Source organism: Lineus longissimus, chromosome 11 (genome assembly GCF_910592395.1).
Source record: "Lineus longissimus chromosome 11, tnLinLong1.2, whole genome shotgun sequence".
Lineage (NCBI taxonomy): Eukaryota > Metazoa > Nemertea > Pilidiophora > Heteronemertea > Lineidae > Lineus > Lineus longissimus.
This window is the reverse complement of record NC_088318.1, coordinates 9,277,632-9,304,779: the sequence shown is the minus strand read 5'-3', so window position 1 is coordinate 9,304,779 and position 27,148 is coordinate 9,277,632. Positions and strand designations below refer to the sequence as shown.

The 27,148-nt window shown below is 40.7% G+C and overlaps 1 protein-coding gene across 6 annotated transcripts in view; it reads left to right on the top strand.

Moving 5' to 3' along the window:
• The window catches only part of LOC135496244 (PH domain leucine-rich repeat protein phosphatase 1-like), a 111,437-nt gene that overhangs the window by 48,034 nt on the left and 36,255 nt on the right, over window positions 1-27,148 (top strand). For all 6 annotated transcript variants that reach the window (XM_064785441.1, XM_064785442.1, XM_064785440.1 and 3 more), the window contains exons 5-13: window positions 3,679-3,854; window positions 4,990-5,136; window positions 5,729-6,062; window positions 8,464-8,584; window positions 9,486-9,546; window positions 9,853-9,948; window positions 12,654-12,812; window positions 19,629-19,826; window positions 22,236-22,398. In XM_064785441.1, the coding sequence (XP_064641511.1) occupies window positions 3,679-3,854; window positions 4,990-5,136; window positions 5,729-6,062; window positions 8,464-8,584; window positions 9,486-9,546; window positions 9,853-9,948; window positions 12,654-12,812; window positions 19,629-19,826; window positions 22,236-22,398 (1,455 nt within the window). The remainder of the gene's footprint in view (window positions 1-3,678; window positions 3,855-4,989; window positions 5,137-5,728; window positions 6,063-8,463; window positions 8,585-9,485; window positions 9,547-9,852; window positions 9,949-12,653; window positions 12,813-19,628; window positions 19,827-22,235; window positions 22,399-27,148) is intronic.

Below are 27,148 nucleotides of genomic sequence, written 5' to 3'. Positions count from 1 at the left end.
ACCGACCCCTTTACACTTGCCACCCGCCCACTTTAGACTCGCCGATCTGACACCGGCAAGACCCCTTCATACCTGATTGGCTCAGGGCCTATCTCCCTGTCATTCTACACCCTTGCAGTGAAATCGACACAAAGCCATCAGAAATTTTAGACAACTTGGTGTCACCCTCCTATCTCGATTGAACAATGTTGAATGGCGTCGAACGACAAAAGGCATTATATCCGATGGGGGCTTGGCTTGCATATTACAAAACGGTGTCAGATCGGTGAGTCTATTTAGTGTGCCTGCGTGTTTATAATACGATGTAGTGTTCCATTATAACAATCTAACAGCATGCGGTAGAACAAGTAGTTTATGTTTATGTGAAATCTACAACAGGGTCCACAGCTTTGTCACAATGGCCATTTATATAGGGATCACAACGCATGTCACATTACAAAGATGTGTCGCGGTACGACGCGACCTGAATTCATATCCCGATTCCGATCTCGGAACGTCCCAGCCAAACATCTCTAGTATTAAAATGCAGGCATGAATGTATTTGCGTTAGAATTAGATGTTCACCGGGAACGCACCAAGACGTATACGTTACATACATGTACGCACTTTATAACGAACAGCTTTTTTTAGGTATTTCAGTACCTTAAAAGGTCCGTGATCTTATCAAGAACTGGCATCTAAAAATTCCCATGAAATGTCTAGGCCGACTGACATTCATGAGTTCAGCCAAAGTAATTTATTGCGGGTGATCCCCCGAATCCATTAACAATCAGGGATCAGGTACTGGCGTTGGCTTGACCGGGTTTATTTAAAAAGTCATTGATTGAAATAGATCAAATTTGATGGTTCCTTTGCTTCAAGTTGGTACTCAAGTGTGGGGTATAGAGGTATAAAATTCAGACTTTTTTATCTCCAGAAGCTATTTTTGTATACATGTAAAAGCAAGAATTCAAAGTTACTTTAGATATAAAATACTTATGTTTTTATTCAAAAGTGCGGACAAATATTTCCTGAACTCAAATATTAATTTTCATTAGTAAAGAGATAACCAAGTTGAACAAAATGATACCTTAATTAGCTCTAAACTCCTAAAGATGAGGGAGATACAGGGCATTTCGTCAATGAGACAAAATATCATATTTGATTTCCCGTGCCATGGCGTGATAGTGGCCTTCTTTGTCTTAGAGGGGTTTAAGAACCTCGTTATAATACCATTTCCTTAGAAGCCTAATAATCACTACTAAACGAGGTACACTTTTTGAGTCATGTATTTTGAGACAAAAATTAAGTGACAACACTCCAATAGTTAACTTATTTATTTCGTGTACATACAAGCACATACATAGGCATAACTAATAATTACAAGTAAACATAAAAATAAATATATATACACAGGAGACCAATCAGGTCACAGTGACCTGTTGGCGACATGCCCACCATCACGCCTAAACCGGCCGGCAGTCGTAACAACGACAAAAACTGACAAAGCTGCACATGTCGTCAACATTGAGCCGACCCATTCTGTTAAAATAAAACTTTTTTAACATAGATTTATAATTTAATCGACAGTCATTGCACCATATATTGAAAGGAAGAGAATTCCAAAGTTTGGGGGTACGGATAAAAAGGGAAGCCGCAAAAGTTTCAGAATAAAATCTTGATTGCCGCAACAACAAATTGTCTCCCCTTTTTGTATATGGAACAATAAAAGCTGACGAGTCAAAATCCAGAACACCATTAAAACAATCATGCATAAAAACAAGTCATTGATTTCCAGACGATATGAGAGAGGCAACAGGGATAAAATATGCAATCTATTTTCATAAGGTATATCAGGGCTTAGAATGTGTCGCGTGACTCTCCTTTGTACTCGCTCAATTGATTCAAGGTCACGTCTGATATGTGTGTCAAAAATTATTGTACCGTATTCCAGGCGACTTCGTACAAGCGATTAATAAAGCATTTTATACAAATTACCATTGGCATTACGTCCACAAACTCCGCGAATCATACCCCAAACCTTACTAGCACCACTTACAATAGAATCCACGTGGCTCGCCCATAACATGTCTGATTTGAAATGAACACCCCAGTCTCTGAATTTGTCAATTTTTGAAAGAACATAACCATTTATATTATAGTAGAACTAGACGGGGTGTAATTTCCTCGTAATACTCATGTAAACAGTAAATAGTAGTGATATCCATTGAATAGAAGCCAAGATACATTGCAAAAACCCGCCGAGTGATAGCTGAGATGTTGTAGTATTGCTTCCAAATTCGTAGTCTTTATGAATTCTTGATGTGAGCTATAATAATCGTTTCATCGTCGGCATGTCCGAGCGGTTGTTTCTTCCGTATCGCCATTATCATCATTTTGTTGATCAGATCAAAATCGCAGATATACATTTCCCTTTACGAAATACAAATAACTCTGTAATCATAATTACCCGAGTTGGAAACAGTGTGTCCATGCAGTCAAGCCTTAAACACCTAAAATAATTTATATCTCTTAAAGAGTGTCTCACAATGACCTCATTGTGCAAGACTTTAGACAAAGTGTACTTGAATTACTAGGGAACGGTTATCTCAGTTTTTCAACCAAAGGTAAGAAACATATTCTTGGTCAACAAGTTTTGTTCTTTTAATTGTTGGTGTTCGGTTGTGATGTTCTTGTTGGTGGTGGGGATAGAGGTATTGGGCAAAGCACGCAGTATCTTCTAGAAAGGTCCTGTCTCGCTCCTTTCAGGATGTCATCGAACAACGGTTTGTGAAGACCGTCATAAAAAAACGTAAATATAAACACATGGTATAACCTAAGATAGAATGAGTGTGTCTGCGTCTAAAATATAGTTAGTATCATCATCTATAGTCCATTCGTAAATGTTATGTGAGCGTCGTTTTGGGCTCTGGAGCGCGAACTACTATTTTAAGTAACCATGGCAACAAAACATTATTTTTAATATATTTGCGCACATTGACGTTGTGCACGGATTTGAAATATTTTCCGCTCTGTGCGGTTTATTTCTCGAAACAATATGGGTGGAAATCATCAGATAATTATTCTTCCGTGTCTGTCTACTCATGTGCCAAGTATGAACGAGAAAAACCCAGAAACAAAGTATGGCCTAACCAGATGACCATCGGGCTTCTCTGAAAAATGTCTTCTTCCCTGACAATCCTATACCCCTAAAGTCCAGTTTGGTTTCGAAGCTGAGATCAATAAAATCCAAACCTGACGAATAAATATGACCATTAGTGTGTACCATAGTGTATGGACTATCTTAATAGTCCATAAATATCAAAATAGTGTATTTTGATTTTAAACGATTTTTGGATGATAGCGGAAAAAACAACCGTTTAACTGAGCTTGTGTTTTGCAATGCATGAAGATGAAGTTCAAAACGATAAACTGATAATGACATATATATATATATATGTATACATAAATGGTACAAAACTCTATTTCTCCATATCCTAAATTACCAAATGATTTTGCAATCGCAGAAATGTAACCCCTATTTATTAATTCTCATGATCGATCGTATCATAGATAAAGTACATGTACAATCATATGTATGTGAGATGACTTATCGGCTCCAAAAGAATCTGCCTAATTAAGATTGGTAAAAACTTTTTTTAATGAAACTTCTATCAATTTGATCCAAACGAATTTCAGGCAACATCCAAACTGCCCACAATTGTGGATTTATCAAGCTGCCATCTTGAATTCATACCAGAAACGGTATTTGTCAACACTGAACTTCGTACCCTAAACCTGCGCCATAACGTCATACGGGAACGACCCTTAGAGGAGGATATCTACACAATTGGCTGGCTTGATGATATTCCAAGGTACACTTATAAGTACAGTCCTAACAGAAAGTAAATGTCCACATGTGTTTTTTAATATCACAGAGATAGAATAAGATATTTTAATGCGGTTTTCAGTAGAGAATGGTATATCTAGTTGGTCATGTATCTGTTGTATTTGAGCCCAGCTAATCCTGTATTTTAATTATGTAACAGGAAATTTTTAAAATGTGCAAAAGGTGACTTTTTTATTTTATTTTAATTTCGTTCTTTTGCACAATGTATGGGTGAACTATGATGCAACAAAGGGTTTTTTGCTTTCATTGATAGATAATTCCTGCTAAATTCTTCATTTTGAAGATTAGTTTTAGCTCGCTACAGGTGATTGTTTTTTTCGGACAGCTGACCTTTCAGAACACCCCTCATGGTCAGCAATGCAGTCAGTCAGGGTATTTATGGCCAATTCAGCTCATACATGAAGGATTGCGGGTGTTTATCAAAGGTTATGGAAGAGATTAAAAAAATTACATAAAAATCCTTAGCAAAAATGTGCATTCGTCATGACTATCGAACACATTCTATGGAATTGCAAGTGCCGAAAAATGATGGTCATAAAGCACAGTTCATGGGCTCATGTGAATTTTCGTAAAGGCACATGAAATAAAAAAGGTTTTTGGACCCTTTTTGAAATGTCTGTTACATAATGAAGAGATGGAATTAGGTGCATCCTAAAACAACAGATATATGACCAACTAAATATACCATTCTCTGCTGATAACCACATTCAAATATTTTATTTCACCTCTGCGATATTTTTTTTTAAACGGTGGACATTTGCTTTATGGTGGGACTATACAATTATTCAGTTTCATGCACACCAGACACAGAGCGTTCTGATACTCATTTTGTAAGGCTGTTAGCCAAGCAGGAAAAAATACACACTCCGTTTCTCAAAAACATCTTGAGCAAAGAAAATCGGTTGAAATTTGTTTGCAATTCTGACATAATTACTGAGAGATGTATAGTTTAGTGTACCCACGGCGATGTTGATGATATACGATGATATCACAGTGTATCGGTCTATTCTGTTTTATACGTTATGCAATGAATTCCGTTTCTGTATAATATCTATTTTTGCTCTCAGTATAATATTATCTTTACTTCCCTTTCTTTCAAGATTTCAATGTATGAGAAGTCTTAATCTGGCAGACAATGATCTTGGTGCATTTCCCGGCTCAATCTGTCAGATACAATCTCTTGCTGAGGTGAACCTCTCCAACAACAGGATAGAAGAGATACCTGCAGACATTGGCAAACTGAAAAAGTAAGTAGATTATCTTTACTTCAAGCACATTAATCTGACCTCCCATCCATGTTGCTGATGATTAATCATAGCAATTATGAGCAACAGTGGTTGTCATTACATTTATTGATGGAATAAACTAGCATGTGAATCAATAAATAAGTCGTTGCTCATGAAATGATAGGTTTCAATCGGTATACTCTCTGAACATAGTATTCACTTAACAGATGACAACCCAGTCTTACAATCGCGTATACTTAGTCATCTTGCCTTACAATACTGATACTGATTTGATGAATTTCTAATATAAAGCAGTTTCAGTGGTTCACCACGAACCGGACAACGACGCTTTCGACAATTTTCTTTGATACGACGTGCATATAGTTACCCAATGGACTATTCCGTTTGATAATCAAAGTTCTGTTTTTATTCTTATTTCCAACTCTAGCTGGTTGCAACTTCCTTTTAAAATACTATCTCAGCCTGTTATTTCTACTTTTCATCTGCAAACCTTTAATCTCCTACCAGACTCGTAATATTGGATCAAGGTTTACCTTTACTGTTCCCAGCTTTACTGCACCTGCTTCATCATCCCCTTTCCCGGCAATTTCAGTCTGCAGGCCCTACATATCCACAACAACCACTTGGTATCCCTACCAGAAGAACTTCTCTCCCTGGAGCGCCTACAGTTTCTTGTGCTGGCCTTCAACAACTTCACCAACGTGCCCATGGTCATGGCCAACCTCTCAGAACTGGGCATCACAGAAGTGGAAAGTATCATCATGGCGGGCAATATGATAGAGAAGATTCCACCAGAGATACTGCACAAATTAAACCACGTACGGAAAATGGACTTGCGTATGAACCGGCTCACGCTACCGCCAACCGAAACAGTGAAGTTCTCTCTCATGGAACACCTTACATTTTTGGACATTCGGGACAACGAGGTAAAGCAAGAAAAAATGATTTATTACCGAAGTGTTATGAATGAAGTTACGAAGTGATCCGCAATGATCCGCTGCGTGTTTAAACCATGAGGAAAAAGTATGCCTGCCAATCACATAACGCAGGCAGCGTTGCCCTGGTCAAAGGAACTGGATATGATGACGTATGGTTCGGTCAGAAATGGGGGGTTTGTTTGCGGCGACCATGTGTTTCAGATGATACTCTTAGATGTCAATCATCAGCTCGGTGAACAGAGGGTAACAAACTGTCCTGTGACGTTTTTGGCTCACCGTCTATACAACACCGCAGCGTCCGTTGTCGTCTGTATCCTGTTTCAAAAACAGCGGCACGTTTCTTAACAGCTAGAGCTATGAACTTGAAACTTTGTACACATAACTCAAAAGATTAGACTAGATTCTGACAACAAATTTCGGTCCGATCTGATTTTTGACTTAGCCACCAGGGGGCCAAAAGTAAAAACCTAAAATGTTCGATATCTTGCTTATAAGCTACTCGTTTTCGCTAATTTTTTTATGATAGGTACTCCTAGCAAGGAAATGTATTACATACCATACAGGTTTTTGATTTGACTTATTTTCAAGATCGCAGAATTCAAATGGCGTGAATTGGCCGTTTGAAGGTAACTGTGGCACCTTTCTTAACCGCTGAAGGTATGAACTTGAAATTTGGTACACATTACACCCAAAATCAGATAACCTCTGACACTAAATTTCGGTCCGATCCAATTCTCGACTTGGCCACCAGGGGGCCAAAACTAAAAAAAAATACAAAGTGCAATATCACGCTTATTAGTGACTTGTTTTCAATGATATCTAGTTACTTGTTTTCGATGATAATTTTATGGTAAGTGCTCCAAGCAACGATACATCACATGTCATACCGACTTTGGTTTGACCTGTAGTATGTTTCTTAACCAGGTTGAATTCCTTACCTCCAAATATCTATACGGTGAGCACAATGGCCATTGGCCGTTTTATTGTCTTATGCAAAAATGGATGTAACTTTTTTCATGTGGGATCATGTTCTTCAAGTTGTTTTTTTTCACGGAAAGCGTTCAAAGTTATCTCATACAATTCAAATACTTTAACTGCACTTTAAAGTAAGTGGTGCTGTTGTTAGGGTAAACCTGAGACATTTGGTGGTATGAATTAAGTCTAGCAAATGCTTTTATTTCAATTTTGTACAGAAAGGCCGAGTGTAAATGTACATGGCGTTTTAGATAGAAGCATTTGTTAGTATTTATTCATATCATCCAGCTAGTTTGAGCGAATGCAAATTTAGTCCCTCGTGGAGAATTAGTCGTAATCTACTGTTAAAATGATGTATCATTGCAGTTTGTTTCTGGCGAGACCAAAAGCAAGAGGCATGATGGCACAATAGATCGAGTAAGATTACTCCTTCAGCGTTAACAAGATTAGTTATATAATCTACAGTTGCACACGTGTAAAACAAAGGTCTGGCCAGAACGAGAAGAATGAATCGACAAATAATTTTCTTATATTACGTCATCAATGGCTTCCAAACATTTAAAAAATAATGTTGAAGGAACCATAGGATTTATGGCTAGTTAGTCAACAAAATTGTTGTCAGTATTTTACACGGCTCTATACTTTGACCGATCCTACTTTATGATTGACAGTGTGAGCAAAACCTTTCGTTGTGAAATACCTTTATGTAGTGCCAAGTATGTCAATTTGTCCCGAATATGCCCATTTGCCCTCTTAAAAAGACCACTCCTTGTGCCAAGCGTGGTCGTTTGCATTTGAAGACCACTCCGAATATATTTTCCTTAAATTGCATCTGCTTTTATTGATTCGAACCTAAACCTGCATATTTCATGAGGAATCTGGGTATGCTTGATGTTTGGTTGGAATTCGGAAGTATCCTTGTGAGTTGGCTACAAATCGATCCGAAATCTACATGTATTGCCTATAGTTGTTTAATAGGTTTGATTTCAGGTCCACAGGCGTACCAACGTGTCGAGAACCAACGTACACTAATGTTATATAGGGACTTACAGTTCAACTACTTTCTTAATGACAGTTTCCTTCTCGGAGAAACGGTTAAAATACAAGCAGACACTTCTTGTATGCCTACTTCATAACCTCGTACAAATGGATTTAACCACAACAAACTAAGAGATTCCCTGTCAGAAATCGTTCTTCATTTTCCAAAAATATTACTCTCCTAATACCATATTTCAATGATTTTCACAATTATGATGACAAACAGAGGTTTCTGTATCAAAATGACGTCGACACTGATCTGGGCGAAGTACCACAAAAACCAGTGACCCGATATCGCCATCATAATGTTCCCTAAAAGAGGCATGAGGCAGGTGATTAAGTTCAATGTTCTGATAATGATGAACCTCTTCTTTAGATTGTAGATCTAGATATTCGCTGTGTTCGAACTTTGGAATACCTGAACTGTGAACGAAATAAGATAGTCAACATCCAGGTGAATGGCACACAGTTGAAGCACTTTCAAGCGTCACATAACAGTAAGTGAACTGTAGAAAAGTCAAGCATTTTTATCAAAAAGCGTTTGGGTCAATCCCTCGACAAAAAGTGTTACACTGACCAGGAGGAGCTCTTACGATAGGAAGCAGTTTTTTCTGACCCATATTCTGATTTAAGTTTAAGATATTTTCTTCAACGCGATGTATCATAAATCCTTTAGCGTTTGGCGAATCAGAAATAAAAATGCCTATGCTTGGTTTTATGTCTCACAGGGGTAAATGTCTGCGCGATCATGTTAAAGAGATATTAAAAATCTTGTACTGATATAAACATAGAAACGTTCAGTTTCATTAAAAGTGTATTTCTAAAAAAGCTCAGATTTCGCATTTTGGGGTCATAAGTAGCTCGGTGACTATTGGGGAACAGTTTTGGACTTTCACCTCAACTTGCTTGTAGACGTGATCTCGCCGACATTTTACTTTGTGTGCTCCAAGCCTTAGTTTTACGGACATTCAGCCGTTGTGCATCAGGTTGGTAGGAATTCGGTGCCCTTCTTGGCCTTAAGCGCCGTGCAAACGGTCGATTAAAATCCCTGCGACCTACGATCATAGTTGCTGTTATGTGCGACAAAAAGATTTCACGTCTGATGGAAAACTGATGATCGCTGGATTTGATATTGGTCACAGGTCGCTGCGCTCACCTATTCTTGTCGCATGTACCTGCGATGACTACCGCAAACGAACGATTTTTGTCGTATGTGACCATGGTCGTAGGTCACAACTATTTAAATCTATGGTTTTCGAGGCGCTTTAGATGAGCGGATAGCTCATGTACGTTCATCTTTATTTGAGAAAAAATGCATGTACATATCCGATAATGGCAATTGATGTAGTACTGGTAGTATTCAGCCTAGGAATGATAAATATTTTACTTCTTTTGCAGACATCCAGCAGTTGCTCATTAGTCCTAAGCCAGAGTGGCTTGCATTCCTTGATATATCTTTGTAAGTAAAATAATGGCTCAAACTCGATCTAAGTTAGGGTACTGAGGGGATTGCGAGAGCTCACACGTCCATATTATTTCATTCTTCACTGCACCCAGGCCGAACCAACAAAAGCTTTTGCATTATGATCCAATTCAATGGCAACTTTCAAAAAATTTACTTGATGCGCACAGTGCGCAAATAACAAGGCAATGACAGGTTTTTTTAAAACCATTAATCTGCTGCTCAAAGATGGAGGCCTACATAAATAGTTTGTCCTGTTGTTTCTGATGAAGCTTGTGAATATACATGACGTTTGTATTTCAGCAACAACCTGGCCAGTCTCCCCGAATTCCTCTCGACCTGCTTCTTCATGCAGAGGCTTTTCGCGAACAACAACAGACTCAAGACACTGCCACAAAGGTAACAAATAAAAGTAACCTCCAAACAAAATCGAAGCTATTTGCCATCAACATACTGTAAAATCGGACTTAAGACATTCAAGATGTCCAACCCACTTGGCAAGGTGGGTTGGTTAGTGTATTGAATATGCATTGTTTCTCCAATTATTGTACAAGACCATGCATAAACAGATTGAGGTTTAGTTTATTGACTGGGCCTTGGATGGACATGATCATGTAGGCCTAATCGTTACATTGTGGTAGGCTATGTCATAAATTTAGCTCCCGTTAGATTTTAATGTCCAAATTGAGATAGCGGTTGATTCTGAATCGATTTTTTGCGAGGAATTAAAAAATGGACGGTTACAAATTTTCAGACTTCATCTAAGGGGTCAAATCCAAGATGGCCGCCGATGGTATTGGCGGCCATCTTCGCGGCCATCTTGGATTTCACTGCATTGGCCCATCTTACATTGAAACCGATGGCTACAATGGATAGCTTGACCCCAAAAACCCATGTCTGGACACCAACATCAACCTCTTAGCTGAATCGGTTCAGAGTTACGGAGCCCTATAGGTATTGGCGGCCATCTTGGATTTGACCCCTTAGATGAAGTCTGAAAATTTGTTACCGTCAATTTTTGAATTCCTTGCAAAAATCGATCCGGAATCAACCGCTATCTCAATTTGGACATTAAAATCTAACGAAATGACATAGTCTACCACACTATTATCACTTTCCCTAAAAGGGGCTTTGTGTCATACCAGAATTGACCAAGGAATCTGAAAATTGAATTGAAAGAATTTGCGGACCATTATAAGATCTCCACCCACACGTTCCGCCAGTGGGACCTTCAGAAGCTAGAAAACCAAGAAACTGTGGACCATGGCAAGAAGAGGAGGGTCCGAGATCTTAGCAACGGATGGTGGCCTGGCGTGCAAGATCAGCTTCGCGAATGGCTCCAACTGCTGCGACAGAGACGCATCCCAGTTGCCGTCCAAGACCTGCACGAGAAGGCCTTTGAAATTTTCCGGTCATGGTGGGATGAACTAGGGGAAGAGAGGAGACAAGAGGCCATGGAGACCACGTCCGTCCGTTTCAATTTCCAAGCGTCGGAGGCTGGACGCAAGCCTTCATGAAACGCAGTAACCTCTCCCTACGCAAGGTGACAAAGAACACAACTACGTTGCCAGCAGATGCCGCACAAAGAATGGAAGTCTACCGCAATGAAGTTACTGACAGTATGCATGTGGTCATTAACATGGACCAGACTTTTTTTTTCGACATTTGGTAAATGTACACTGTTAACAAAAAAGGGGCTAATGCCATTGACATCAGAACGTCTCAGTCCAATTCTAAATTAGGATGTACTGTAACTTTGTTCTGTTTCTTGTACCGGTGGGAAACTGGCGGCACACATCACTTTTCCGTGCCGGGGTTTTATACGCCAAATCGACGCCTTGGAAATGAGGAGTTACCAGAAAATGTGAAGTGCACGTTTTCACAAACAGGGCGGATGAAGGATCGGAGGAGACCCTGCTTGACCACTGGGTACCTGAAGTTCTGCAACCATTCCTGGAAGGGGAGAACGTTGAAAATTTCTTCTTGATAGTTGACCATTTTCGCGCCCACAGGACAGAACACTTCGGAATGCGGATCACTTATATGGGGGGAATTCTGCAGTTGGTGCCAGCGGGCTGCACATCCTTGGGGCAGCCGTTATACCTTACGGTGATGAAGTCGTTTATTTCTAACGCGCGAAAGGCATGGAAGACATGGAAAATTGCAAATACTGGTGAGCAGGGCGGATGTGGAAATATTGGAGTTTCAGATGTTATACGCATTGTAAATGATGCATGGGAGGCTGTTAGTCCACAGGTCATCATCAATGGATATGAAGCGGAATTTCGTCCTGGCAATGTTGATGCTGGGCCACTTCCAGTCGTCGATGGAGATGCTGAAGAGGATGGCATAGAATTCAGATTTCTTCTCGCGGACGAAGTGGAAGGCTAGCATGATCAGGGTGTAATTAACCTACAAAACTGTGGCTAACAGCTAACTTTAATCTTCTCTGTGTTTGACAACCCACCATTCAGAGCCTCATTTGTAAAACGTCAAAGAAAATGATGTGTCATTAGCAAAACCCAATTCAGTGAAGAAGAAAATTAAAATGGGTCTTCGAAGGTTTTTTTTATTGGGACAACCTGTACAACTTTTTGTACGCGACCTTGAAATTCTGAAATGATCAGAGCTGATTTTCTCGTCTCAATAATTTCACAATAGGCCTACTGCCAATGTCACATTACCGGTGTCAGTTCAGTGAAGTTCAAAGCCAATGATCACTATGCCTATCCGCCTTGGTAAACCAATCAGAATGCAGATAGTACTACAGATTATTAATGTGCAGCCATGTGACCATCATAGTAATAAAGTGGGTTGGTATACAGAAGTGATGTTTTAAGTCAGATTTTACAGGATATATATGTACGCAAATTAACAACGTGCAATGCCATAATCGCGTCTGCTGTATAGCTTCAGGCACATTTCAAAACATACATAGATAGGATGGATACTTCTTTCATGCCATAAAACACCATGTCGGCAACATGTCGCCAAATTGACCATACATCATATGTGATATGATATTGGTATTGAGCGGGCAAACAACCAGAATTGGAAGCTAAGACGAGATCAATAGATGTCCTGAGTCCTCCTGACTGTTTCAGACTGTTTTGTGATGCCCAATCTCTGAAGATCCTGAAGGTAGACCACAACTTGTTAACTGGCCTTCCACTTGAGACAGAAACTGTCAATCTCGAGGAAATGTACGTCCAGCACAATTGGCTCAGTTCTCTGCCCAAGACATTCCTCATGAAAGCCAACAAGTAAGTACAACATGTATTTATAGCGAATAAGAAATACAAGCTATCGGCGTCAGCGTTCGCAATAAGAACGGACGTGGAACAACTATAGTTAATTCTTAAATGTCATGTCCGCATCGTTTTAGGGTACGAACTACATGTACTAATCGAATTTCTTTGAATTTTTGTTTTTACTGAACCACCATTTGCGACAATGGGAACGAAATAAAGATACATATATTTGTAATCATGAACATTGACGTCGGATTTAGACATTTTCCACTTCGTTTAATTCACCACCAATCTGGGTGAAACCTTGAGATTATTATTATCGATTGTATGTCCATCGACTCATGTGCCAAGTATGAATGAGAAATAACCAGAAACAAAAGTGACCTTTTGGCTTTTCTGAAGAACATTTTTTATTTCTGCTCCCATGGCAATCGTCTACCCTAAAATCCTGTTTGGCTTTTATTGCTCTGGGCTTAGGAGCCAAACCTCGAAGAAATCTACCCAAGAGTGTATCCTCCAGGCCCCAAACAATGCTGGCATAACATTCACCAATGGACTAAAGACGTATTAAAAAAGCTATTATTGTAACAATATTTGTCAAATAGTCACATGCTAGTGTTACAACGAGAACCTCAATACACTTACATAAGAAACTTCCTACCAGAATAAATGTGTCACCAACTACCTCACACTGTCCGACCTCGAGTGCGTCCTAGCAAGCAGTAGTGTTCTTCATAATAAAATGAGGAATGTGATGTTTCATGTATGTATGTCAGTCCGTCTGTGAATAAACTTCACTTTACTTGACTTAAACAGTACATGTGAAAATTTAATAACGAATTCAACCGCTCTAAAATCAAAGGAAGAACCGGAAAATAACCTCCATAGGATATTAACATAGTACAGTAAATGCTCAGTTACCTCGGGATCAGCCAATTTTTGCAAACACATAATATGAGGCCTTTATGGGGGAGAGAAAGTTGACCACTTATTTCTGGTGACAGCTGTTTCAATAGGTGTTTAAATTAACATGAAGTCAGAACATCATGCTCATTTCGTTTATTCAAGTCAGACCCCTTGGGAGTTCATTGAGTAATAGAATAAAAGTGAATAGGTCGCTCTTGTCTGCATTGGAGTGTATCCTAACACTGAATGAAAAGTCAAAATCAGTCAGCATTAGACAACTCATTACAACACTAAAAAAGACCAAATTTCAACATTGATTGGTGGAATGAGTCTCATGAGCCGAAAGGTCAACACTTTATGACAAATTCAGACTTCTGTTACAAGTCAGTCACTGTCTTCATTGTAATCATGAAACACAATATCCTCTTCCACATCAGACAGTTCATCTTCATCAAGGAGAAGACCTCCTTCCGCCTGAGCATCGGCGTATTGTCCATTTTCACGTGGAATGAGTCCAGCTACTTGGAATCCCCGAATTGCTGCATTGGGACTTACATCAGCCCATGCATGACTTAGAATTCCTAGAACTGATAGGAGAGGGATTTTGTCACACTGTCCATCTGCATTAGTATGCTGGGTTTTCCATTCCTTCCAGTACTTACGGACCAAGGTTTTAAACCCCCTCATGACGGTTAGGTCTAGAGGCTGGGCGAGAGATGTACATCTGGCAGGGATGTCATCAAGTAAAATACCAGCTTCAACCAGAGGCTGGCAGAATTGTTCGGCCTGATGTGGGCGAAATCTGTCTACCAAAAGCAAAATTTCATTTGGATTAAAGTCTCCAACAAAGGGAAAAAAGATTTCTTCCTGCCAGTGCTGCAGTGTTCCTGCATTCTCCCACCCAGACCTTGAAGACTTTACCCTTACATTTTCTGGTATGTCATGCAGGGCTCTGATTTCCCTAACAAAACCGGGTTCCCTGAAAACGACATGAGCTGGAGCTTTCTCTCCATTTGACCCAATTGTAAGTCCAACCGTACAACCCAGTTTTGGGTTCCCCTCGATGTCCGCACATCAATGTTCTTTGACCCCTTTGTTGCAGCAGTATACATTGGCGGAAAATCAAGTTGGGTAAAAGTTTCATTAAAGTTAAAAATAGTGTGGACGTTATTTTCCTGAACAGTAGTCCGTACCTCCTCTTGAAATCTAGCCACCCTCTCCTCAGCATCACGTGGTAATGTGGCAGTATCCTTGGTCTTTCGACGAAACGTGATGGACTTTCTGGCCATGAACCTTGACAACCACCCATCACTAGCAACAAAGTTCACTCTTTCAGGGCGCTGGTGCCTCATTTCATCCTGTCTTTCGACAGGAAGCTCACCCCACCAATTTTCAAAGGCTACAACAGCATCCTGGCGAAGATCAGACCTGGATACAGGCAGAGCTCTCTGCCTCCTCTCAAGAAATGACTGGTGCACGGCATCTTCAACCTCAGGCCATAATCCATCATGATCAATGCGCACCCTTCGACTGTGAGCATTGTGTTCTGCCTGGTCCATGAGGTGGTCAATGTCCTGAATCCATCCGCGCAAAGTTGAATTGGCCAATCTATGCCTCCTTGCATACTCTGCGACATTCAAAACCTGACCATGTTCAATAGCATGCTGACAGTCTAATGCATGCCGTAGACGTGCCTCCACAGGGTAGCCATGGAGTCGCCTAGACGTACCAGGACGATGACCTTCCATATCACCCTCACCATCATTAGGCATATCCATGCAGACAACCAAACGTACAAACAACACGAAAAGGTGGATAAAAGTTGTAATCATTGTCACTGGTCAGAGGTCTGCGTATTGAATGACTGAAACCAATTTCACTAAAAAACAAGAAAGGGTTAATTCTTTTTCTCCTACAATAGTATGAAATAGACCCAGGCCTTGGCAAAGGACACGTCTCATTCAAGTCCTCTTTCAGAAAACCAATCAACCATAGGCCTGTACACTTCTATTCACTAAAAAATCAGTGTCACATTTTACATGAATACCCTCTCTGGGCCCCATTTTATACCAAAAACTAAGTTGATCTGAAGTAGGCCTATCCCGAGGTAACTGAGCATTTACTGTATATCTTACCATCAGGGACATTTTATTGCCCATTTGAAAATAACCGACAAAACAGGAAGTCATGGTTCTAAAATAGAGATACATTAATTTTAAAACCTTCGCACCATTCTCCAAGCGTCGTCAATGGGGTTCATCGTTGCCAAGTCTAACTCGACCTGCTGACTCAACCGCAGTTGTTTCCCCAGCCAACTTTCAACAATGAAAACTATCGACGGCCGACAATGATCATAATGGGACGTGTGTAAGGTTGGACACGCATGCGTGCAATATCAGTACGCGTTCTACTTTTTCAAAATGGAGGACGAGGGATCGTTTCAGTGTTTTCGTCCAATTTTGCAAGAATACGACCCATTCATAAAAATAAAAACAAAACAAAAATATACTTTTCATTGCCTGAGCGACGTCGAGGAGGGTCACATGGCTGAGAAAATAGATTCATGCGAGAAATCTGCATGAATTCACAAATTCTGTTCGAAGTGGGTGCCTCTTCGGACGTGATCTGTCGCGCTGTCACCAGATTACGCCTTCTCGGATCACTGCAACACTGAGCGCCCGTGACTGCGCCGATCACTGTTTTAAAAAATGTATATCTTTATTACATAAATGTTTGACACAAATACACTTCACAGTGTAATAAAAGAACTCTCACGACATCCTTAAAATTATTTTTTATCAAAACATAACACGAAGGCTATTCAATCCATGTTACAAGCAGCGCACTTTACACACTGCATCATTGTGGATGATAAAACTGTGGCAGAGGGACTATACGAATTTCAACGGGAGTGTGTAAAAAGAGAATAGGACCGGAGGCCAGGAGAGTGCCTTCGCCCTATAGTTTACAATTGTGCATTCATGTTTATGGCGTTATGAACTGATGGTGACGCCACTGTATCATTGGTAGAACTATCAGTCGACATTACTCGATGTTTTAGAGGACGTAACAGATCGCTTCTCATCTCAATCAGGTACACATCTTTCCTTCCTCATGTTAACTTTAAATGTAAAACGTCCATCGACAATACCAAACAATCTTAAATACTACCGAATGTTATCGCGTACCCCAGACGTCTTTGTTTTCGATTTTAATGTTATTGTGAACCAATCGCGATATTTGAAATAATAATAATAATAATAATAATTTATTGAATTAAAAGTGCAACATTAATGAAAATACATTTTCTATGCACTGTACATAAAATATAGACACGGAGATAAAAGAGACTAATCAAAAATACACGTATTTATAAAAAGAGGTGTTTTCAGTTTTTTCTTAAAAATGGGTGTCTCTGTGAGGCAGCGCATTTCTTCCGGCAGGGAGTTCCACAGTATGGGGACCACCGCCCACAGAGATCGGAGACCATATTGCACTTTGGTATGAGGAATGGCAAGGAGCCAGGGGTCCGTGGTCGACCGAAGACCGCGGGAGTAAGCCCGCAGACTGAGGAACACCTGTAAATATGACGGACTGGTTTCCTTATGCAGGGCATTATGTGCCACCAGTAGGTGTTTGTAATGGATGCGCTGCCTCACAGGCAGCCAGTGCAATGTTTTTAAAACAGGAGTTATGTGCTCTCTCCTCCGGGTACCTGTGAGAAGTCTCGCAGCAGAGTTCTGAGCCCTCTGCAGGCGAGAGATCTCGCAGTCAGGCAAAGCCAGGAGAAGGGAGTTTTGAAAATCTAAGCGAGTGGTAATAAGTGCGTTAATCACACGGGCACATGTTTTGTAAGTTAAGAACCTTCGAACTTTTGCCAACCTAGAAATCTGGAAATAGACTGATTTGACAACGCTGGATACCTGTGGAGACATGCTAAGGTGTGTATCAAATTGAGCCCCCAGGTTTCTCACCTGGCTAGAGGCTTGAACCGAGGCAGCACCAATCTGGATGGTAGGGAGTGGCTGCAACTTCGACGTCCTTTGTTTAGAAGCAATGATTATGAATTCTGTTTTCTCATCATTGCCCTTTAGATGGTTGGGTGCAAGCCACTCCCTTACATCACGCACGCAGTCCTCGGCCTTAGATATGGCCGCCAGCAGCCCTGTCTGTGAGGTCTCAAACGTTGTGTACAGTTGTACATCATCGGCGAAGCCGTGTCGCATCATGTCATGTCTTTCTATGACTGCACCGAGTGGCTGGATATAGAGGGAAAATAAGAGAGGGCCTAGAACTGAACCCTGTGGCACGCCGTAGACGAGGGGTTTGGCGGCAGACTTCTTGCCATTGATGACAACAGTCTGTGTGCGTAGCGAAAGATAAGACTCGCACCACTCGTGGGCCTTACCAGTGACACCAAGACCGCGAAGTCTTGAAAACAAGACCCCATGGTCAATGGTGTCAAAGGCGGCGGACATGTCAGGCAGTATCAGTATGACCCCACGGCCAGAATCCAGGGCCCTGTCGATGTCAGCCTTTATCTTCAGGAGAGTGGTCTCCGTACTATGACCAGCTCTATATGCCGACTGGAGGGGGTCGACCGAGTCACTTGCATTTAGGAAACGTACCAGCTGCTGGGCGATGACCTTCTCAATAACCTTCCCAATGAAGGGAAGATTCGAGACCGGACGATAGTTCCTTAGTACGTCCCGGTCGTGACTAGGCTTCTTGAGAAGGGGGGTAACCAGACTTGTCTTCAAACAGTCCGGTACAATTCCTGATGCAATCGACTCATTTACACATTTCATGAGAAGGTTTAAGGTGGCACCCAGAACCAGAGGGTCTTTGAGAAGTATAGTTGGAATGGGGTCCAGTGCACAGGATTTTGATGGGCGGCTCCGGATGAGCTTCAGTAGCTCTTCCTCGGTTACTGTTTGGAAGGAGGGAAGCGTTTGTTCTGGAGGCTTTGCTGTGTCTTTGTGCGGGGTCGGGAACCCCTTGCGAATCTTCAGTATCTTCCCCTCAAAGAAGACTGCAAAATCATTTGCAAGCTGCAACTCATCATCGCATGTTTGAAGCGGCCGATCAGTGCCTGTACATAGGAGCCCATTCACAGTGCGGAACATGTTTCTATTGTCGCAAGTGGCCAGTTTATGATAGTACGTTCGCTTGGCATTGACAATCAAACAAACAAACAAAACAAAATGTCCGTTTCGATACAAAACTTTGGCGCACATAAGATCACTCAGCTCCCCTTTGACGATTTTCGTTTTAATGGATATTTTTTAGATCTTAGCATAATGGAAGATATACACCAAAGAAAATAACCTAAACAATTCAAAAACTGCATCTAAAAATAAGCAGTACAGATTCAATGCACTACGCCAATGTACCCGATTCCATGCAAACATTTAATTTATACCAAGGTTACTGAAATGTGATGGTCTTCTTGAGTCCCAAAATTTGATTTGAGAACATTTGACTTATTGAAGAAATCAGCCCAGTATACGTGGTTTTTGCGTGAATGGACAGTGACAGTTACTTATGAAAAATCCGAAAGTTCATATTATCTATGTCATCTTTTCAGATCATCACAAAGGTTATGGCCTGTGATGAATGCAGCAATGAATGCAAAACTGCATTGTATATCAGATGTAAAACGCCTAGAAAACTTGTGGGGGCGCACTACTTAAGATTAGTCTGAGGTCAGATAGCCTGTTGTTGGATGTGAATCTTTCGTTTGCAGTCATCTTCTGTTCATCCATCTTGCCTCTCGATGAGCAAACACCAAACATGATGAACGTCATTCTTAAAAATATGACGTTGATCGTATCTTTTTATCATTCTGGAGGGGGACAGGTTGAAAGCAGTAATAGATAAAAGCACTACCTTTCTCTTATATTGTGAATTTTTCATCCACAGACTAAGAATCTTCAATGCAAGTCACAACCGACTCGTTAGCCTGCCCTCTCCTCATTCCACCGAGGATCTAAACAAGTTCCAGGAACTCTATCTATCTCACAATCTCCTCCAAGATGATGTCATGAACACTATATGTCAGTACCCCAGACTAAAGGTGCTTCATCTCGCTTACAATAACCTGTATGAAGTCAACGAAACGTAAGTAGCAAAGAAAGCAACTGGCTGTGTTGAATGTACAAAAGCGAACACATCATAATAGTCTTTCTCTGATTAAACGTAGAAGAGTAGAGAAGCGATCGCAAAAATTTCACCTCTGTAAGTCTATAGCGACTACGTTTGTGGCAGTCATTTTCCCAAAATAATTGTCTTTGAATTGCCAATCTAACACGATGTAGGAGAACTGATTAAAGCTGATTATGCGCTCAGCTTGGCTGAAACTGGGAGCCGCTTCCCTGATATACAAAACTGCGCTGCACAACTCGAACTGGCTTGAATACTCCGCAAACGAGCTTTTTATATCATGCGACCTTTAACGTGGGCCATGACAACACGACGATTGATTGCGATTTTATTCTGAAATACCTTGGTTACAGTGTATTTCTGTTGACAGTGTATAATACTCTAGGCTCGGCTCTAAACCACCATGCCAGCATAAACTAGCGAACCTGCCCATATTATATTCATTCATAAGAGTGATATGGCAATTATTTTGTTAGGTTCACCGTAGCCATTGATTGGCTTGAGTTCACGAGTGTGGGGATTCTCTGATCGAATGACAAGCCACGTTGTTGATTATTATGAAATCACAGACCTTGTCGATGGTGGTTACGCACACCTTCTTGTCTCGTCCTTTCAGAACGAATACATTTCAATGACCAAGTGAATGTTTAAAAAGGGCCCTTTGTATTCATCCCTTACCTGTCGTGCAATACGTTACTACCTACAATTCTGATTAATAAAACCCGTTGTCGTTTTTCATTGAACAAATAAGGCCTTGGTACTGATGTGAGTGACATGGCTTCCCAGACCAAGACACAATAGCCCTGCAAATGCAGAGTGTTGCCTTTGGTTGGTTCCTATGACACAAAAGAGTTCATGAATGAATATAATGTTGGCAGGTTTATAATTTTTGCTGGCATGGTGGTTCAGAGCCGACCCTAGAGTATATAAAAGCAGAACAGCCGAGGTTAGTGCAAAATAAGGTAGCTGTCAAAAAGCAGTCAAAATCACATTTTGATGATAGTTTGAGGTATTTTAGAATAGAAATGGATACCTCATGTGTCAGTAGTGCCTGTCTCACCAAAAACCGCTCGGGTTGAGCAGTCCTTTTGCCTAAAAACAGCGGCGAGGCGCAGTTTCGGCCTATTTCAGCTCCGCTCTTGTGACGTTTGGTGATACTACAAATACCTCAAAAACAATCGGCAGCCCCTTCCCAATTTCAATCGTCGTGTCGTAACGGTTGCATTGTAGTTCGCACAATAGAAACCGCTCGTTTGTAGAGCGATTCAGCTATAATTTTGCCAGTGGCCGTGGCTACTATAAATAGGGGTAGTTGATAAAGTATGGAATTAGTGAAACCTTGGAAACACTGATAAACCTTGGAATATTCAATGTAAACCGTGGAATCACTGTGCAAATAGCGCGGGAAATCGGGTGCGTTCCTTCCACGATTTATACCCTCCCAACTGACAGTCTCGTCCCAGCTGACTTTATCGATAGCAACTTGCCAGTTAGTTCAGAAGCCAACATTTTTAATGTGGAGGATGACGTCATCAATTGGCAATGCGCTGTGGTCGTTAAAATATTTTATTTCTCTTCAATGGAAGCAAAAATTAGTTTTTATGATTGTTTTGTATTCCATAGACGATAAAGTATTATGCTCGGTACTAGATGCACGAGATCATAGGACAAACACACACGTGAATAAAAAAAAACCGCTTAGAACTGGTGACGTCACAAAGATCTCTGCATCCCTCGATGCGTACTGGAAGATGTAAGAAATCGCTCACGGCGAAGGAAATTTTCATCCGCAAACTTCGGTAATAAACATACATGACTAGGCTTCTTTTATTCATCGTTTGTTATAAAATATCAGTCAATCATAGACAATTAGGCCTAGACATAGTCGTCAACCTTATCCATGCATAATGCATGGCAGGCCCCCAATTTTCTCTGTATCACCCTGTATGAACAGACCGATCCGTAGTTCAAATAGGCCCCGCGTGGTGGTGGCGTATTTATAAGAGGAGCGCTATTGGTCCATATTATGGGTGTGTGGTGGGCGTGTCTTCCCATATTTGGGAGATCAGTACTGTACACTGGAGGCGAGGTACAACTGGGTTGTTCTAAAATATAGACTATTGAATCGGATATGCGACAGATTTCTAAATTACCATAAAATTCCGATCTGATCATGTAAGAATAAGCTCCAAATGTTGATTCGTAACCACGTTAGGTTCGAATGGCATTATTTCATGTTTTTATGCATTTTTAGGACTGATTCCAAGGTTTATCACTGGTTCCAAGGTTTCACTGATTCCAAGCTTTATCAACTACCATAAATAGGAGTATGTTCTTAGGAATAATTCAATCTTCTTCTATTTTTAGCCTCATGTCCAGGCTAGAAATGCTGAACGAGTTGAATCTGTCCGGTAACAGTTTGGAGACCATTCCTGAATGCTTGGCTACCTTTGCCAACCTCTCAGTGCTTAGGGCTCATTCAAACCGACTCCGTACTTTGCCGAACTTTTCAACATCCAAGTCGTTAAAGGTAACGTATGAGTACTGTTTTTCTTTGCATCATCACAATGCTATTTCATCCTCAATATGGTGATAGCATTATCAACAAACTGTTCTTAGTTTTGTACGCGATTCTATGTATATATAAATAAGGTAAAATGGAGTAAAGTACGAGACTTGTGGTCAGGGGCTACAAATGCCCCATGGCCTTGGGGTAATTGTAGCCCCTGATAAAGTTACAAATTTCATGTTTTTTTACGTATGAAAACATTTTTTTCACAGGTTTATAATTTTCAATGGGAATAAAACTTTCAATATTATTCCAATCTATGTTGACGACGAGGTTTTGCTGGTATCAAAACATACACAAACGTATTTATTGAACACATAAGTGATGTTCGATGCAATCACACACCAACAACTCAAGCAATATCGTCGCAAATCAGACTGATTTTAAACTGGTGTTAAACACAAAGTTCTATTCACCACCTCTGTTATAAATTACACCTTGTGTCAGACAGTACAACAGCTTGTGATATTCTGAATTGACTGACGGTCTTGTTGTGCGCCATTAAAATCTGTAGTTTCAAGTATGGGTCATGTGTTAACCCAACTATAGCTGGCATAACTTAATGGTAATGCAATGTACCATGAGAAATGCTGCTATCTAGTCAATGCTGTGTCTTTAACTAGAGACATCAGTAACTTTGAAAATATTTTATTTTGAAATAATGTTAGATGAACTAGTATAAAACCTCAAATGTATCATGTTTGGTACATAGGGTTAGCATTGTATCTAAATCAGATAGATTTATGATCAAATAATATAGTTCAGGTATAAGAATGAAGAAACCTAGCATCTTCATGATTTATGACAGGATATATCGAACTATTGATAGGGGCTACAAATACCCCGAACCAACGGGCAACACATACCCTGAGGGTACCTTGGTCAGAAAAGTGTCTCTGAAAAATTCATTTTTAATGATGACATCAAATGCCGCATACAACATTCTCTACACTCAATAATGATCACCTGAACCAAGTTTCAAATTTATCAATGCTCTAGAAATGTGAAAATTTATAACTGCAAAATGTTGAATCCAAACTTTTTTTGTGCATGTGTGTGATTTGTTTAATTCTTATAGCCAAAGCTCTTACATAACATTTTGCATAATCCAAAAATAGTTATGGGGAGATACTCAAGAGTCACCTCTTTCATATCCATGCTTTGGTTGGCTGACTAATTCCATCCATGGTGACGTCTCGTCACGAGGGTGGCTAGAAGAGACCATATCATCCCTGTGCTTCGTGACCTCCACTGGCTACCTCTGAGGGCGCGCATGGAGTATAAAATCAACGTCATGGTCTTCAAAAGCCTTTCGGGAACTGCTCCGCATTACTGCGCAGACTGTGTATCGGCTTATACTCGGGCCCGCGCTCTCAGATCTAGTGATAAAAGTCTATGCCGGGAGGTCCGCACTGGCAGGGCGATTGGATCTTCTAGCTTTTCTGTGGCGTGGCCAAAACTTCGGAACCAATTACCAGATATTTTAAAATCCATAGCTAACATCAAAACCTTCAAGTCACACTTAAAAACGTATCTTTTTAGGAAGCACTTCTTCGGTGACAATGCACTCGAGAACGTTTTATAGTCGTCTTATCCCTAATTGTCTTAGCTAATGTCCTATAGTCTCAGTTTTATTTCTTATTGCCTTATCGGCCTTATTTTCTTACTGGTCATAGCAAAATTGTCGTATTATTGTATTTTAATTAAATGTAAAAAACCTAGAAGTTGTTTTACATAAAGCGCTATATGAATTGTAGCCAATATAATAATGATAATAATGATAATGGTTACAGGAATATGAATCAAAAACATTGCCAGGGGCTACAATTAGACCGGTGTAAAAGAAATGCAAGTCCGCCCGGAACCAAGGTCCTACGGACCTTGGTTCCCAAGGAATGGGAACCAAGGTCCTACGGACCTTGGTTCCCAAGGAATGGGGGCCCTACGGGCCCCCATTCCTTGGGAACGGTTGTCCTAACCGGACTTCCCTTCCTGGGCTACGATTCCTATATATATAAAAGGAAGGTAGGACTTTGATTACTGGGGGACTTAGATTTCTTTTACAACAGTGACAGAAATTGAGGTCCCCGTAACCAATGTCCGTACCCACTTAAATTACATACGCATGTACTACGGTATATAATAGAACATGCGTTCAAATATTTAAAGTTTTGGGATGTCTGACAGCCAATCCCCCATAGTGTAGTGGTCATGGTCCCTGCCTAGTAAGCAGAAACCGCTGGTTCGAGTCCCGCTCGGTCGATTCTTTTTTTGTTTATTTCTATTCATTACATCTTGCATAATCGATTACAATCATTCGAGTGACTCAACATTCAATCATGATCATCAGTGTAGCCTAGGCCTATAAAACGCAAGTGGAAACTTGTATTGGCCTTCATTCCTGCCGAGATGTCAACCGAAAGAACACCTCATGACCCGCACATTATTTTTCGCTATTTACAAGACCATGCCTATCCAGCTCGTTGCAGTCTTTCGAGGAAGCGGTCCATCCGCCGAGCAGCAAAGAACAATTTTAAGGTAAGTTTGGACTTGGATTCCTAGGAAAGCAGATCTGAGGACTTCGATTCCAAGGAAAGCTGGTCTGGGGGACTTGGATTCCGAGGAAAGCAGGTCTTGGGGACTTGGATTCCGAGGAAAGCTGGTCTGGGGGACGTCCTGGTAAAGCAGGTCTTGGGACTTGGATTCCTAGAAAAGAAGGTCCGGGGGGAGTTAGATTCCTAGGAAAGGAGGTCTTGGGGACTTTTTTTCCTAGGAAAATAGGTCCGGATGACTGGAGGAAGCTTATTTTTGAGAAAGCTATTGATGCGCTGCGTAGGATTTTGGTTATGATGTTTCAAATTCAATCAATATATAGACCCCATGCCATAGCATAGGCGTTTTCCTCTCCAGCGCGAAATCTAATGGTACACTTTTTCGACAAATATGTGCAACAAATTCGGTGTTGCTGATCTAGATTTCAATACATTTTAATGCATGTACGCACGACTACAGTGTTCATCCCAAACAGGCAATTTTGTTGCAAGCAAAAAAATGTCAAATTTCTAAAAAAAAACTAGACTGGGAAGCAACAACCATGAATGCTTTCACTGTTAACACCAGCATACGTCTTTTTACAGCTTGAACGCGGTGAACTCATGTATCGGCGACTGAAAAAGAAGATAAACGACGTCCCAGGCACTTACGATGATGCTGACCAAGATGGGGAATTACACGAAAGTCCTTGGCGCAAGGTCCTTATGACGCCAAAACAGATCGATGACGCGCTTGCGAATCTCCATTCGTCGGCCTTAGGTAAGCGATGGATGGTTAATTTATGCGTAGTGTTTACTGATGTGCTTACTGTTCTAAGGATACACTTGAACACTTATATCAAATAAGCGAATTTTAATTTGAAGGCAACTGTGGTGAAATGATCGTGGTACCGAAAATCTTTCCTCTTTTCAACTACCATTCCAACATTTCAGGTGGGCATTTAGGAAGGGATAAAACCTTGGACAAAGTTGAAAAGCGCTATTGGTGGCAAAACCTTGTAGCCGACGTTAATGCCTTTCTGAAGAAATGCCCAAGATGCCAGCTGGTAAACCGCAAAATGAATATGGTCGCCCCGCCTCTTCACCCGATCCCTGTCGCTAAAGCGCAATGCTATAGAACGGTGAGTTTACACTCTTCATTGTTTATAACTAACTGCAGTATGCTCATATAAATAGCGATAGTATCTTGCATTTGAATACAATGTAATATCTCGTAATGCCGTGGTGTCCTACTGGGCAAGACGCTACAATTGATTATCTGCGTTCTAACTCTACTTTCGTTTTGTCCCCTTTTTGTGATTTCAGATTGGTATCGATCTTATCGGGCCTCTAGAAGAGTCAAGGAATGGCAATAAATACATATGCACGACGACCTGTTACTTCTCCAAGTGGGCCCAGGCGAACCCACTACCGTCAAAACATGCAGAAGGTGTTGCGAAGGTGCTTTTCAAGTCATTCTTGTGGTAAGTTTTATAGACTAAATTTGAACAATGAATAGAGAATGAAATCAGACAAATAAATAATTTTCCTTTCTCCTTGATCATGTTGATAGGACATAGGCATAAGACATTACTATAACTTAAGACATAGGCGATAGTCAAATTAGCGCTACTTTGGCAGCTACATGTAAGTATAACCCATCATGCCTTACTCAGGGACAGGACTGTTCATCAATAGACATACGCACAAAAAACATAATTCCGTATTCGTATTCTTTATTTCAGTTTTGGTTTCGCAAGGGTTTTGATCTCCGATCAAGGGCGGGAATTCAACAACGAGATTGTGAAGGACATAGTGACTGCTTTAGAAATATCGCACCACCGAACCACGGCTTACCACCCTCAGTCGAATGGATTAACTGGTAAGTAAAGGACTTGAGCAGGTTAACTTGTTAGCGCTATATAAATGCATACAATACATTACAAGGCCACATATTCTAATTCTGTTTTATACGTAAATTAATTTCGCTTCATTTGTTATATTTTTTTCTCCAGAACGTTTCAATCAGACATTGGAAGCAATGCTACTAAAGATGGAGCCAGGTGATGACTGGGAGAACCAATTGCCTCAAGTCGTGTTCGCGTACAACACCTCAAAGCACGCCTCAACGGGATTTTCTCCCTTTTTCCTCATGTATGGCAGGTAATTATTGGTCTTCT